The following is a 16730-nucleotide window of genomic DNA, read 5'->3' on the forward strand; positions in this document are numbered from 1 at the left end:
TTTATTAATTAATCAGGCCATGATAACAATAACTGCATACCCCACAACACACAATCACCACTGAGTAATAACAATGAAAAGGAGTAAATAAAAAACCTGTCAATACCAATTTACATATTTCAGTACATTCTGAGGGGCATAGCTTACCTATATGCTGGTGTAAATGAGAATTGAATGCAGGTAGATCTGCTTCTAGTTTGTTTTCTGACATTACAAATGGTTCAAATGGCTCTGAGCACTATGGGACTTAACTTCTAAGGTCATCAGTCCCCTAGAACTTAGAACTACTTAAACCTAACTAACCTAAGGACATCACACACATCCATGCCCGAGGCAGGATTCGAACCTGCGACCGTAGCGGTTCCAGACTGTAGCGCCTAGAACCTCTCGGCCACCCCGGCCGGCCTGACATTACAATGAAATCATCAGACAATGTTAGAGTTGCGCCATACAGCATCTCCAAAACTGCTGAATTATCTCCTCCTCTCAGACAGCTATGCTGTCCTACGATAATGGTTGGAATTAAGGCACTCCATTTATTTTTACAATGAGCTCTGATGGCTGCCTTCAATGTTCGATAGAATCTCTCTATTTTCCCATTTGATTGTGGGTGGTATTCCATACCCCGAATTAATTTAGAACCACAAACCTTAGCTAATGCATGGAATAGCTCTGACTGGAACTGTGCTTCAGCCCGACGAAACCATATATCAGGCTTTTCAGTCCACAGCGGAGGGAGTTTCACACTAACTTTGTCCACTTCAATTTTTGTACCACTGTCTGGCACATCACTATTCCCTATATCTGCCATCATATTTGTTTCTTGTTTAGATTGTGTCAGGGTCACCAGTTGTTGGTCTTCTTGTAAAATTAATCACAAAAACACAGTATTTTAGATTCAAAATTATTATTTGGAAACTTCCTTTTTGTTACAGGACGAATATCGCATTCCAACAACAACACAACTTAAGTCTAGATCTGTTACTCTGTGCATTTCAAAATGTCATTAATTTTGAAAAGAAAAATCAAGTAATGCAATGAACAATTATTTACACAACTGCAGGTTATAAGCATAAACGTAATTCTACACAGAATACAGTATTTCAAGGATACGTGAAAAGAGGTGGCGGGATGAGGTATCAGCAAGAGATGCTAATGTTAATTTAGTTTATTCCAAAGTGAATTTGTGTCACCATTTGAAAGCATCTTTCTGAAAAAAACTATCTAGAAAATCCTTAAAACACAAATAAGCCATGGATAACTCAGGGAATTAAAGTCTCATGTAAGAGGAAAAGGCAAATATACATAAAGGCCAGTTGCACAATATGAAAGATACTGTAGTATTTTAAACAAAGTCATTAAAAAAAAAAACCAGAATTATGTACATCCTGACAGAAATAAATACTGCAGATAATCAGATTAAAATTATACGGGATATTGTCAAATGGAAGACAGGATGGCCAGTGAGTGCACAAGATACAATAACAATTACAGTAAATGACAATGTTGTGACTGGTAACTCACAAGTTGTAAGTATTCTTAACAATCACTTTCTACATGTAGCAGCAAGAGTAGGAATAAATGGTCAGTTGAAGAAGCAAGAGAATATATTAAAAGAATCATTCCACAAAACTTTAAGCAAGTACAAGTAGTACCAACATCCTTCACTGAAAATAACATAATTCTGAAAAGTTGTTCCAACGTGATAAATAATGTCCATCATGATGTATGTAATGCACCACTGGCACATCGAATTTTACCACATAAATTAAAATATGCATTTGTGAAACTGCTTTATAAGAAAGGGAACAAGAAAAATTTAAATAATTATCATCCAATTTCTTTACCAACATCTTTTTCCAAAATATTCAAAGAAGTACAGTACTCAGGAGTAGTCTCACATTTAAGTAGAAACAATTTACTTGGCATAACATAGTTTGGATTCCTGAAGGGTTGCTCGAATGAAAATGCTATTTAGACATTCATCTAACAAATATTACAGCCTTAGATAGTTAAATATCACCAGATGGTATTTTTGTGATATTTCCAAGATGCTTGATTCTGTAGATCATGTTGCACTCTTATACAAACTTAAATTTAAGAAATTAATGGCTTTACACACAACTGGTTCAAATCATACTTAACAAATGGTAAGCAAAAAGTTATGCTGATTAAACACACAAGCATAAGCCCAAAGGCTTCAATTATGGGTTGACTCCTATTCCTTATATAATAAACAGTGGTGGCTGTGGTTTAAGAGCATGTGAAGATCTTAACTTTTGACACCTTGCAAATTTATTGGTCTGTCTCACTTGTTTCTCTGATATTCACTTAAATGTGGTGTCGAAGATAGAGTGCTTTTGACTTTTATGGTTCTCAGTGCCTCATTTGTATTCCAGTCAAGTGACCTTGTTGCTGGATAATACTACTTAAATTTGATCAGTTCAGCAAACAGCAGTTTGTTGTTGGGAATTAGTTGTTTACTGTGCAGAGATTGGCTTTCCTGTGCAGTGTCAATGTGAACTCTGTTGAATTTGTTTTAAGTGCTAACACAAAAGAAAATTACCTGGAAAAATTAGCAGCAAAGAAACTAGGTCTCCCGGACCAGATCCATTGTCTAAGAAAGCGATGGAATCAAATAAGCATGACAGAAGTGAACATTTAACAAAGAAGTATATAATAAGTATAAGTTGTTGTGTTGGTGCAATGTAAGAATGTCTGCTGTTCAACGTGGAAGTTAATTCATTAACTAATACATATATTATGGATATTGCACATTTGCCCAAAATAATAAAAAAAACATGAGAACTCCCACTTACACAAAAATCTGAAATGGAGAGTAGTGAAAGCTTAAACATAATTCCATTCTTGTCTTAAAGAGTACTTAATTATATAAAAAGCAATACAATTCTTTTTTCAGTCAAGTTATCCGTATTATTATTATTATTATTATTATTATTATTACTATTGCTATTGACAGTGGCTGAAGTCATATAAAAATGTTGATAACCATAACTGCTACACATCAGATGCTATTCATTTCATGTTCTTGTATTTATATGATTTTAAAAATCTATGAACATGAAGAATGAGCCACCACTGAATGTAAATAACCTTCCACTCAACATTCAATAAGCAGAATTGGTACTTTTTGTAGACAATACTAATGTTATGATGAATTCCATTACAGAGACAGCAACAGAAGTCCTTAATGATGTTTTTCAAAGAATTATTAAGTTGTTCTTTAAAAATGGACTCTCCCTTACTTTTGAGAAAACACACTACACGCAATCCTGTACAACAAATAGAGTTATAGCAATAACTGATGCAGCACATAAATGGGAATCAGTAAATAGGAAAGAGTGCTCCAAATTTTTGGGTGTACACATTGATGAAAACTTCAACTGGAAGAAGCATATTACTGAGCTTGTCAAACAATTACATTCAGCCGCTTTTGCTCTTTGTATAATTGCTGGTCTTGGAACAAACAAATGAGTCTCCTGACATATTTTGCTTATTTCATTTCAAAAATATCTTATGGAATAATTATCTGGGGTAACTCATCACTTAGTAGTGTTCACCTGCCGTCGCCTTGTAGGTACCGTTCAGCATTTTAATTGCACTATCACAGTACACATTATCTAATAAAATTTGTCATAAATAGTTCATCACAATTTGAGAAGAATATTGATGTCCACATCTACAACACTAGAGGAAAAAAAATGACCATTAGCACCAATTATTAAAGCTGTCAGTGGCTCAGAAAGGAGTTCAATGTGCATCAACAAACATTTTTGATCATTTGTCTGACAGGTAACAAAGTAAGTTTTAAATACAACTGAAAATCATTTCTTCTAGGCGAGCCCTTTATGTTGCAGCAAATGTTTGTAATTTCATTGCTGTAGCACATAGTTGGAGTCAGCCCAAACAAATAATACTCAACATGTCTTTCATATGACGCACAGCATCAATGGAAAGCATCAGTTAGTTTCTCATTATATATAAAATGATTTTAAAAGTGGAATTTAGTGGGTACATTTGACAAAGCAGTCCCAAATTAGTATTGGGCATTATTCATATTATCAATATGTATTAGAAACAGTATACCCTGGAGAATAATCAGTAGTCCAGCAGCAACTCAGCAGCACTTCTGCATGGCAGTGCTGTTGCTGCTGGAGTACTGATTATTTTTCATTTCACTACCCCTATTCATACACATCAATAGAAGCAATATTGGACTAGGCCAATCTGGGACCACTCTGTTGAATGGGCACATAAAATTCTACTTTATAAATCATTTCGTTTGTAACAGGAAACAAACAGATGTTTTCAATCAATGCTTAGTATTGCATGAAAAATGTGATGAGCATATTTGCTTGGGCTGACTCCAGCTACACATTGCAAGAAAAGAGACTGTAGATATCTGCCAAAACATGAAAGACAATGTGCCTGATGACTATTTGGGTAGGCACTCTTGTGTGTGAGAGTGAGTGTGTGCATAGAATAGAAGGAGTTGTCCAGAAGAAGTGAGTTTTGGCTACATTTAAAACTTGCTTTACTTCTTGCCAGATTTTTATGTTATTGAGCAAATGATGAAACATTTTTGTTGCTGCATACTGAACTCATATAAAAGCTGATGTAAATCAATGGGGAAAATTGAAAATTAGTGCCAATACGGGATTTGAATCCAAGTCTCCTGATTACTAGACAGATGCTTTGACCACTAAGGCATCTCGCTGTAGTGCTCACTACAACTGCACAGACTACACTAGCACCCCTCCCATCAGACCCAAATTCTCAACTTATCCACACGCTAGTAAGCAGAAAACCTAGATTCAGATCCCAGTCCGGCACAAGTTTTCAACTTTCGCCATTGATTTACGTCAATGCCTACTTGCAGCCAATGTCTGTCATTCCTTTGTGTTTACATCTTTTTTGTTATTAACATGAATATGTATGCCACTTTTGGCTTCAGTGATCTGAAATTACATCCTCATATGATTTAGTCCAGGGTGCCTAATGAGTTAAGAAATGAAGCTAAAATCAATAACAAAAATAATTTATTCAAACTCCCATGATGTTAGGTTGAAACTGAAATTTAAATATTTGAAATAATAAGTAGTCAGAAAGGCTGAGAAAATACTGATGATATGAATAAAAATGCCACATTAAACCCCCATAGCAGAGAAACAGGAAATAAACATTTAAAAAAGCTTATTAACTATAATGCCATTTATCTCACTTTATTTCCTTTACAACTTCACATCTATTCACATTAATAGATTTATTGTAGTACTGTCATGATTTTAACTTTTTAGCATCAGCTGGAACAATGACACTGAACAATACGTGTTTTGAAAGCTACATTTTTTTGGGTTGGTTAGGTGAAGTGCAGCCCAGAAAAATTATATGACTAGATGAATGTGGGAACCTCCAAAAATCAGCCTCAAATTAGCCAGTAAAATCAAATTTTAGCAGCCTAGGACTACACCAAAGTAATCTTTATCTCTTCAGTTTGCCACATTATTGTGCAACATGCCTACTGGAATGTGGAATTCATAGCTCTATGATTGCATGTGGCATTGCACCTGTAGACTTTGACAGTGTCTCAATCCTGGAGGGCACATGTTTTTGACCTTGAAATTCCACATTTTTACCCCTCTTTTATATCCCAGAAAATTGTATTTTCTTTTTTTGACTGGTGTGTTTGGGATTAAGTGTATGTGTAAACACATCAATATAGATAGCATGGCTGGGTTCTTTCAAGTGTGCTAAAACAGATCTGTCACGTAAAACTCAATGTAGAATTAGCAAGCCATAATGTTTTTTTCTTTTTCCACAGACATTTAGTAAACTATTGTTTAAATTCTGTTTTGCATCAAGGGGAGGGGGGATTCTTATGGGAACTGGGGGCGGATCATGGAATCTGTGCACCATGGCGAGAGACTGGCTCTTTTCTGCAGCCCCTGAAGGAGAAAGGGACAGAAAAAGATTGAAGATATTATTTCAGCATGGTTCTGCAAAGGTTTTGTATCCATCTTCACTGAAGGCCAGCACCAAACCACTGCTGCACCAAGCAATTGGCATAATTTCACAGAACAGAATGACAACTAAGAATACTAAAGGTATGTAGTCATTGATAACACTGCAGTATTTCTCATCTCAGTCAATGTTAAATTTGCAGTTAAGTGGGGTCACAGCCAATGACTGCTGCAAATTCAAGAGAATAATGTAATAAATAAGATGTCTGTACCCAGAGTCTAAGAGTGGGCATGAGGTCCCTCTTGGCCCCTATTGCAGACACCTAAGGTACTGTTAATATCGCTAAAAAGCAAATAGGACTGCAAGAAAATGGGAAATTATTGCTAAATGCTGGAAAACTGTAGCCATCCAAGAAATGTGCCTTCATACCAATGATGAGGATGAAATGATGATGAGGACAACACAATACCCAGTCTATGAGCAGAGAAACTCTCCAACCTGGCCGGGAATCGAACCTGACCCCCTGCATGGGAGGTAAGCATGTTACCATTCAGCTAAGCAGGTGGGTCTATAAGTGAGGGAAGAAACTAACACAGAACAGGGGGAGGAGACCAGTCAACAGTGAAAGAGGATAACCAAACAACAAAAGTGGACTGTAAAGTAATGAGACAATATTAAAAAAAAAGGAAGAAGGTCACTAAACATTGAAAAAAGTGTGCTAAATAAAGAAAAAAATCACTAAATAAAGGAAATGATCACTTGTCAAAACCAAAAGTTCAGTAAAGAAAGGAAGAAAGGCACCAAACAATGAAAGAGGGTCACTAAATAGGGGCAAACAATTGTGAAACAAGGAAAAAGGTTGTTGAACATAAGAAAAAAAGGTTGCTACATATGGAGACATGGTGCGTGGACACAAAAGGAACTCAAATTGTAAAAGGAGTGCCAAAATGATAAAAAAGATGACATACATGACTTGCAGATAACACACAACAAAACTTATATCTGGCATCCCCTAAGGAAGTCTGATGGACACTCTGCTGCTCCTAATCTAAACAATAGATTTAGGAGACAATCTGAGCAGCCTTTTTAGATTGTTTGCAGATGATGGTGTTGTTTACTGTCCAGTAAATTCGTCAGAAGATCAAAACCAATTGAAAAATGATTCTGACAAGATATCTATATGATGTGACAAGTGTCAATTGACTCCAAATAATAAAAAGTGTTATGTCAACCACATGAGTATTAAAAGGAAGCCATTAGATTTTGGTTACATGATAAAACACACAAATCTAATGGCTGTTAATTCTATTAAATACCCAGGGATTACAATTACAAACAACTTAAACTGGAACACCCACATAGAAAATGTTGTGGGGAAGGTGAACCAAAGACTGCATTTTATTGACAGAACGCTTGAGGATGCAACACATCTACTAAAGACACTGCATACACTTACACTTGTGTGTTGGCTTCTGGAGTAATGTTGTGTAGTATGGGATCCTTACCAAATAGGACTATCAAAAGACACTGAAAAATTTTGCAGGAGAGCAGCTCATTTTGTGTTGTTGTGAAAAAAGGGAGATAGTGTCATGGATGTGGTATGTGAGTTGGGGAGATTATCACTACAATAAAGGCATTTTTTGCTGCAGTAAGATTTTTTCATGAATTTAAATCAACAACTTTCTCCTTTGAATGGAAAAATATTTTGTTGATACCTACCTACAAAGGGGGAAATGAACATCTTAATAAAACAAGAGAAATCAGAACTCGCACAGAAAGATTTAAGGGTTCATTTTCCCAGATGCTGTTCTGGAGTGAAACGATAGAGAAGAAGTCTGAAGGTGGTTCGATGAAGCCTCTGCCAAGCTCTCATGTCAGAAGGTAGAATAGTTGTGTAGTTGTAGATGAATGAAAGAAGAAGCCAGAAAAGTGAATGGTTGTATCGAAGAATAATTCAGACAAGAAAACTAATAAATTACAAGTCAAAATTTTTTGTTGGTAATTACTTTGAAGAGGCAAAATAAGTTGTACCACTGAGAGACCCAAGTGAAAGTGATATACCATACTTCTGAGCTTTCAAAACAAGTATTTTCTCCCTTTGGGGGGAGACAAGAATAAGTTGGGGAAGGTTAAAAGGAAGGGCAGGGCACCACAACTTTGAGATGAGAGCGATCTACCTGTAGCCTACCTTTCAAGCAATAGAAAATCCAGGATGTAATGTAATAATATAATGAAAAGGGTAGTTGGTACTCACCATATAGGGGAGATGCTGAGCTGCAAAAAAAAAAAAAAAAAAAAAAAAAAAAAAAAAAACTGTCAGATAGTTAGCTTTTGGCCAACAAGGCATTTGTCAAACAAAGACACCACACACACACACACACACACACACACACACACACACAGTTCACAAACACAAGACCGGAGTCTCTGGGAGCTGGAGCTATTTTTGACAAAGGCCTTGTTGACCGAAACCTAGCTTTTTGACAGTCTTTTTGTTGTGCCTTTCTGCAACTCAGCATCTCTGCTATATGGTGAGTAGCAACTACCATTTTCATTATATTGTTGTAGTCTGTCTTTGTCATCTCTACAGGTCAGTTCCTCTTAAACCGGGGTCTGAAAGACCTTTCCTTCCTGTAATTCTTCTCCAGCTTATCACTCTCTCTCCTCCCCAAGGAAGAAAATATTAGCTTCAAAAACTAGAAAGTGTATTACCTTTACATGTGTCTATTGGCAGTACTACACATGTTGCCTCTTGAAGGTAAAAACTGGCCAGCAATTCTCTCTCAAAAACCAAATTCAGATGTATTAACTGCATCTGTCTCATATAAGACACTGTCATGACTACATGTATACTACAATATTGTGTCACTGTTGCCACGACTGATGATGGTTTTGGAGGATTCATGGAAAAGTATGAAACACAGTGCACATAGCCCAATCTTCTCAAATAGCAACAAGGAGATCACCAGTTTAAAGTCTGCAATATTTCCGTAGAAGGTATAAAATGGGCAACACTTGATGTAGGAACATATTGTGACTGTAATCAGTGGCTGATGATGAATACAAAGGGCTTGAAATGTATTCTCTTATCAATAATATTTACTGGCTTAAACTGGTTCATATTTATCAAAGACAAAGCAGTATGTCAAAACATGAAAAATCACAGAATCCAAAGTGCTAACAAGGCACAACACACTATGGAGAAAATAACCTTTAAGTAGGAATAGGTACATAGCAGGAGGATAAAGAAAGAACTATAGCCACATCTGAAAGGCCAGAGTTGATGTCAGTATTGTGGGTAAGGTATTTTGAAAGTAAATGAGCCTCATTTACAGGAAAATGACTTGTACTTATAATAATTATGACCATTAGTGAGTTGTAAATTTTTTTTATAATGTTCAGCGGCTGTAAAAGTGTCTGAAAACTGGAGTGCCTGAGTGTTGATAAACTATGCAGTAGTCTTATCATAAGACAAGAAAGCACACTAAAAAACTTTAAAAATTATGGAAGAATACAATATATATTAAAAAAATAGCAGTTCACTATAAGTCTAGCTTTAAGAATATATTGCATATTAATACCTCTATCCCACTCCGTCTCTTGAAATTTTTGCTTTTGCATTCTGGGCATTCTCCAGAAAAAATGTCTTCACTTACAACATAGTTGCAACTTTCACAAATATATAATCTGTCTTCCCCTGCTTCTGAAATGAAGTGGTACTCATGGGAAAGAGTCCCACCCATTATACCTGATGCCGCCTGAACTGGGAAAAAAAAGGGACTGATACATGTAAACAGTACTCTAGATTATGGAACAAGTTTATATTCTACAAGAACAACAACAACAACAACTACTACTACTACTGAAAAAGTAATAAAAAGAAAATAAAAGACATTAAAAATACAAAAAAATCCATTTGTTCAGTGTACTTGGAGTGCAGTAAACTGCAGCACATTTTCAAAGCAGCTGTAAGAGAAAATACCTACCCCTGAGGTATACTCTAATACACACTACTGAAGTGCTGCTTGAACTGAAAGTCGTTAGTTGGAATTATGTTAGACAAAACAAGTTTTCTCCTATATTTGTCTGGTAAGAGGCAGAGAGGTGGTGCAGCAATAGCTTGGGTTAAATCCCAAATATTTACATTTTGATATGTGTGTGTTTAAAAATTACCACTCAGATAAATGCTGAAATAACATAGAGAAAACAACAGCCCCCCCCACACACACACACGAAAAGAACATCTGAAGCTATAAATTCTGTAAAAAAAAGTTAAAATGTAACTGTAAAGTAAATCAAATAAGTAGGGCTGGTTCATTAGTGAAAAACTGGAGCAGCCAGCTATTCTGAAAATCTGCTAAAATCGATCTCCTTAATTTAGATGGAAGTCTGGGTACAAAAAATTTTAAGTTTCATGTCACATTTGTCTCATCAACCAGAACTGAGGACCTGTTTCCATGCTACACTACAATTATCTCTTCTCAAAATAAAAAAAAATAAAATATTCAGTTAATATATGATATATGAAAAGAATAATGCTTCATGCCCACAGACTGACAATTGTTCCCATCAAAGGAGATAGCCAAGTGTCATTGGATGGGGGGCGTCTTATTTTCAAAAATGCCAGGAAGTTGTCTTTCTATTGGAGTGGATACAAAGACATTTGCCACAGGTGAGAGGTACGCATAATAAACTACAGCTTCTCATTTGTTGCCACCGCCACTCACTCATTCACTTGCACATGAGCTTTCTCCTCGTTGTTGTTGTTGTTGTGGTCTTCAGTCCTGAGACTGGTTTGATGCAGCTCTCCATGCTACTCTATCCTGTGCAAGCTTCTTCATCTCCCAGTACCTACTGCAACCTACATCCTTCTGAATCTGCTTAGTGTATTCATCTCTTGGTCTCCCTCTACGATTTTTACCCTCCACGCTGCCCTCCAATACTAAATTGGTGATCCCTTGATGCCTCAGAACATGTCCTACCAACCGATCCCTTCTTCTAGTCAAGTTGTGCCACAAACTTCTCTTCTCCCCAATCCTATTCAATACCTCCTCATTAGTTATGTGATCTACCCACCTTATCTTCAGCATTCTTCTGTAGCACCACATTTCGAAAGCTTCTATTCTCTTCTTGTCCATACTAGTTATCGTCCATGTTTCACTTCCATACATGGCTACACTCCATACAAATACTTTCAGAAACGACTTCCTGACACTTAAATCTATACTCGATGTTAACAAATTTCTCTTTTTCAGAAACGATTTCCTTGCTATTGCCAGTCTACATTTTATATCCTCTCTACTTCGACCATCATCAGTTATTTTACTCCCTGAATAGCAAAACTCCTTTACTACTTTCAGTGTCTCATTTCCTAATCTAATTCCCTCAGCATCACCCGATTTAATTTGACTACATTCCATTATCCTCGTTTTGCTTTTGTTGATGTTCATCTTATATCCTCCTTTCAACACACTGTCCATTCCGTTCAACTGCTCTTCCAAGTCCTTTTCTGTCTCTGACAGAATTACAATGTCATCGGCGAACCTCAAAGTTTTTACTTCTTCTCCATGAACTTTAATACCCACTCTGAATTTTTCTTTTGTTTCCTTTACTGCTTGCTCAATATACAGATTGAATAACATCGGGGAGAGGCTACAACCCTGTCTCACTCCTTTCCCAACCACTGCTTCCCTTTCATGCCCCTCGACTCTTATAACTGCCATATGGTTTCTGTACAAATTGTAAATAGCCTTTCGCTCCCTGTTTTTTACCCCTGCCACCTTTAGAATTTGAAAGAGAGTATTCCAGTCAACATTGTCAAAAGCTTTCTCTAAGTCTACAAATGCTAGAAACGTAGGTTTGCCTTTTCTTAATCTTTCTTCTAAGATAAGTTGTAAGTTTAGTATTGCCTCACGTGTTCCAACATTTCTACGGAATCCAAACTGATCTTCCCCGTGGTCCGCTTCTACCAGTTTTTCCATTCGTCTGTAAAGAATTCGCGTTAGTATTTTGCAGCTGTGACTTATTAAACTGATAGTTCGGTCATTTTCACATCTGTCAACACCTGCTTTCTTTGGGATTGGAATTATTATATTCTTCTTGAAGTCTGAGGGTATTTCACCTGTCTCATACATCTTGCTCACCAGATGGTAGAGTTTTGTCAGGACTGGCTCTCCCAAGGCCGTCAGTAGTTCTAATGGAATGTTGTCTACTCCCGGGGCCTTGTTTCGACTCAGGTCTTTCAGTGCTCTGTCAAACTCTTCACGCAGTATCGTATCTCCCATTTCATCTTCATCTAAATCCTCTTCCATTTCCATAATATTGTCCTCAAGTACATCGCCCTTGTATAAACCCTCTATATACTCCTTCCACCTTTCTGCCTTCCCTTCTTTGCTTAGAACTGGGTTGCCATTTGAGCTCTTGATATTCATACAAGTGGTTCTCTTCTCCCAAAGGTCTCTTTAATTTTCCTGTAGGCAGTATCTATCTTACCCCTAGTGAGACAAGCCTCTACATCCTTACATTTGTCCTCTAGCCATCCCTGCTTAGACATTTTGCACTTCCTGTCGATCTCATTTTTGAGACGTTTGTATTCCTTTTTGCCTGCTTCATTTACTGCATTTTTATATTTTCTCCTTTCATCAATTAAATTCAATATTTCTTCTGTTACCAATGATTTCTATTAGCCCTCGTCTTTTTACCTACTTGATCGTCTGCTGCTTTCACCACTTCATCCCTCAGAGCTACCCATTCTTCTTCTACTGTATTTCTTTCCCCCATTCCTGTCAATTGTTCCCTTATGCTCTCCCTGAAACTCTCTACAACCTCTCGTTCTTTCAGTTTATCCAGGTCCCATCTCCTTAAATTCCCACCTTTTTGCAGTTTCTTCAGTTTCAATCTGCAGTTCATAACCAAGAGATTGTGGTCAGAATCCATATCTGCCCCTGGAAATGTCTTACAATTTAAAACCTGGTTCCTAAATCTCTGTCTTACCATTATATAATCTATCTGATACCTTTTAGTATCTCCAGGATTCTTCCAGGTATACAACCTTCTTTTATGATTCTTGAACCAAGTGTTAGCTATGATTAAGTTATGTTCTGTGCAAAATTCTACCAGGCGGTTTCCTCTTTCATTTCTTAGTCTCAATCCATATTCACCTACTATGTTTCCTTCTCTCCCTTTTGTACTACTGTAGTAGGTGTGGGCCTCGTATCTATCTTCGCCACAATAATGCGTTCACTATGCTGTTTGTAGTAGCTTACCCGCATTCCTATTTTCCTATTCATTATTAAACCTACTCCTGCATTACCCCTATTTGATTTTGTGTTTATAACCCTGTAGTCACCTGACCAGAAGTCTTGTTCCTCCCGCCACCGAACTTCACTAATTCCCACTATATCTAACTTCAACCTATCCATTTCCCTTTTTAAATTTTCTAACCTACCTGCCCGATTAAGGGATCTGACATTCCACGCTCTGATCCGTAGAACGCCAGTTTTCTTTCTCCTGATAACGACGTCCTCTTGAGTAGTCCCCGCCCAGAGATCCGAATGGGGGACTATTTTACCTCCGGAATATTTTACCCAAGAGGACGCCATCATCATTTAATCATACAGTAAAGCTGCATGTCCTCGGGAAAAATTACGGCTGTAGTTTCCCCTTGCTTTCAGCCGTTCGCAGTACCAGCACAGCAAGGCCGTTTTGGTTAATGTTAGAAGGCCAGATCAGTCAATCATCCAGACTGTTGCCCCTGCAACTACTGAAAAGGCTGCTGCCCCTCTTCAGGAACCACATGTTTGTCTGGCCTCTCAACAGATACCCCTCCGTTGTGGTTGCACCTACGGTACGGCCATCTGTATCGCTGAGGCACGCAAGCCTCCCCACCAACGGCAAGGTCCATGGTTCATGGGGGGAGGCTTTCTCCTCATCAATGCAGAAATGGGATGCAAGGAAACTTTAAAGTGTGCTACCATTTGCTTCATGCTAACATCTTCGGTTGCTTAATGAGATGGTTCATTTCCATATGTTCTCATGTGTTGTGATATCCAGCAACCAACTAAGCAACACATGGATTCCCTTTCATATTGTTAGGTTATATTTCTGAGTTGACTCTTTATTTTGGCAATTGATGTCACTTGTTCACAACATCACTATCAGCTGTTACCTCAGATAATTTGGTGGTTCTAGTGGGAAATGCAAGCCAACTTATATGAAATTCTTTATATCTTTTTTGAAATAAGTTATATTAGCTTACACACATGCATTAGCTCACAGTAAGAACAATTACAAATGCCTTTATGTATTCTCATTTCTTTCATGCAATCCAGTCTATGGATTCATCATTTGTATGGCCGCATTGTCTGTGGCTGCTTTATGCACCTATGCACGTACCAGGTCTGTTCAGAAAATTCCGGAACATTCATAATTTCGTGGCAATGCCATGTTGGCATCCTAGCACATGCCTTTGTTTAATGCGTAACCACCAGAAGTTTCACTGTTGTATGGCTGTTAGGTACTGTTCTGTGCTGTATTGAGTGGGACATTGTATCACAGAGTTTGCGAATTTCGAGATGGCAGATTTAAAGGAGCAAACGCATCTGCATTAAATTTTGTGTGAAACTCGAGAAAACCTTTACAGAGACACACAGAATGAAGCCTAGGATGATGAGAGCTTATGCCATACTCGATGTTATGAATGATTCACATGGTTTAAAAATGGCTGGGCGGAAGTTAAAGATGATCTTAGGTACTGCCAGCAAAAAACCAAATGTATGGTTCCGATAGGTGGATGACACGTTTGTGCTGTGGAGACATGGCAGGGAGGAAATAAGCCGGTTCCATGAACATCTGAATAGTGTAAACTCGAGAATTCAGTTTACAATGGAGGAGGAGGTAGATGGCAAATTACATTTCCTTGATGTGCTTATTTTTAGAAACGAAAATGGTAGTTTGGGCCACTCAGTATACCACAAACCCACACACACAGACCATTATTTGCATCGGGATTCGAACCACCACCCACAACAGAAGTGGGGTGTTATCAAGATGTTAGTGGACAGAGCTAGAATTATTTGTAAACCTGAGCTGCTTGACACTAAGATGGAACATCTCCACAATGCGCTAATGAAGAACGAATATTCGTCCACGGAAATAAAACGTGTGTTGAGGCAGCCACACAGAAATCATAGTGACGTACAGGCTACTGCAAAATCTAAGGTTTTCCTGCCGTTTGTTAAAAATGTAACTGAAAGAATAGGGAGGATCTTGACGAAGCGGAATATTACCGTAATTTACAAGCCCACCAGGAAGATACAGGAATACCTTAAGCCTGCCAAGGATGCTCGCAAGCCATTGGAAAAAAGTTGGAGTGTATAGGATCCCATGCAGCTGTGGAGATGTTTAGTGGGTACCACTAAAAGAACTGTTTCTAAACATTTGGAAGAGCACAAGGGCAATTGTAGAAGAGGAGAAATGGAACGATCAGCTGTTGCAGAGCATGCTTTCCAGCCCGCGAACCACAATATTAGTTTCGAGGAGATGCAAGTACTAGTAGCCACAAGCGGATATTACAAAAGGCTCTACAGGGAGGCAATCGAAATCGCTAAACACCTTAATAATTTCAATCGAAAGGAGGAGGGCGTGAAATTAAATGGTATATGGATGCCAGTGTTAAAGAAGATGTGTACCACTCGTCCACTACTGGGTGATGGCAACGGCAATCGACGGCAACGGACAGCGGCCAATTGCACTGACGTTTTCAAAACACGTGACGTCACGCCGCGGCGCGGGATCGCACGGACACGGAATTTAGCGGCAGTCAGTAGCAAGCCAGTGGGTGTGTTGGACTTTCCATCGAGCTACGGACCCCCTTGAAGATGTTTCCCGCAGACGGAGATGAAACATTGGGAATTGACACAGAATTCATCAACCGACCAAGGGATAACAGCCAGGATATTTTAATGGACATGATATTTCTGTCCGTGAAAGTCTACATTTTAGTACCTGTCAGGAACATCAACAAAATAGTTTGTGCCAATTGAAGATTGATTGTACAAGAGATTGCAGAGAACTATAAGATTGCAGTTGGATTGTCATAAAATCTTGACACTGCACCTTGGAATACATCATGTTGCTGCCAAGTTCATCCCACGACATGAGTCAAGACCAGAAAGACCTTCACCTTACAATCTGTGAAGAACTTTTGGATTGTGCAAATGAGAATGAGATGTTCCTTAAGAGAATCAAAACTTGTGATGAGACACGAGTCTATAGTTACGATGTTGAGACTAAGGTTCAGTCTTCACAATGGGTCAGGAAAGGTTCTCCAAGACCAAAAAAAGTTCGTCAGGTCAGGTCAAATGATAAAGCCATTCTGACAGTTTTCTTCTACTTTGAAGGATTAGTTCATTATGAATTTGTGCCACAGTGACAAACTGCTAATCGATGATACTATCGGGACATGTTGCGATGCCTGCAAGAAAATGTGAGAAGGAAATAGCCTGAAATGCAGCCAGACAATTCATGGCTCTTGCATCAGGATAATGCACCCACACACTCATCCAATTGGTGCATAACTATCACACAAAAGACGAAACCACTGTGTTGCCTCATTCTCTGTACTCTCCAGACCTGGACTTTTTTTTATTTCCAAAGTTGAAAACTGCATTGAAAGCACAAAGATTTTTGATAGATGAGATAAAAGAAAATTCACAGATGGCACTCTGTGCAAACCAGCATTACGCATA

General features: G+C 38.0%; 1 protein-coding gene across 3 annotated transcripts in view; it reads right to left on the reverse strand.

Annotated features, from left to right (window-relative positions):
* LOC126481305 (probable proline--tRNA ligase, mitochondrial) overlaps positions 1–16730 on the reverse strand; it is a 117140-nt gene that overhangs the window by 32074 nt on the left and 68336 nt on the right. For all 3 annotated transcript variants that reach the window (XM_050104957.1, XM_050104959.1, XM_050104960.1), the window contains one exon: positions 9564–9745. In XM_050104957.1, the coding sequence (XP_049960914.1) occupies positions 9564–9745 (182 nt within the window). The remainder of the gene's footprint in view (positions 1–9563; positions 9746–16730) is intronic.

Source organism: Schistocerca serialis, chromosome 5 (genome assembly GCF_023864345.2).
Source record: "Schistocerca serialis cubense isolate TAMUIC-IGC-003099 chromosome 5, iqSchSeri2.2, whole genome shotgun sequence".
NCBI lineage: Eukaryota > Metazoa > Arthropoda > Insecta > Orthoptera > Acrididae > Schistocerca > Schistocerca serialis.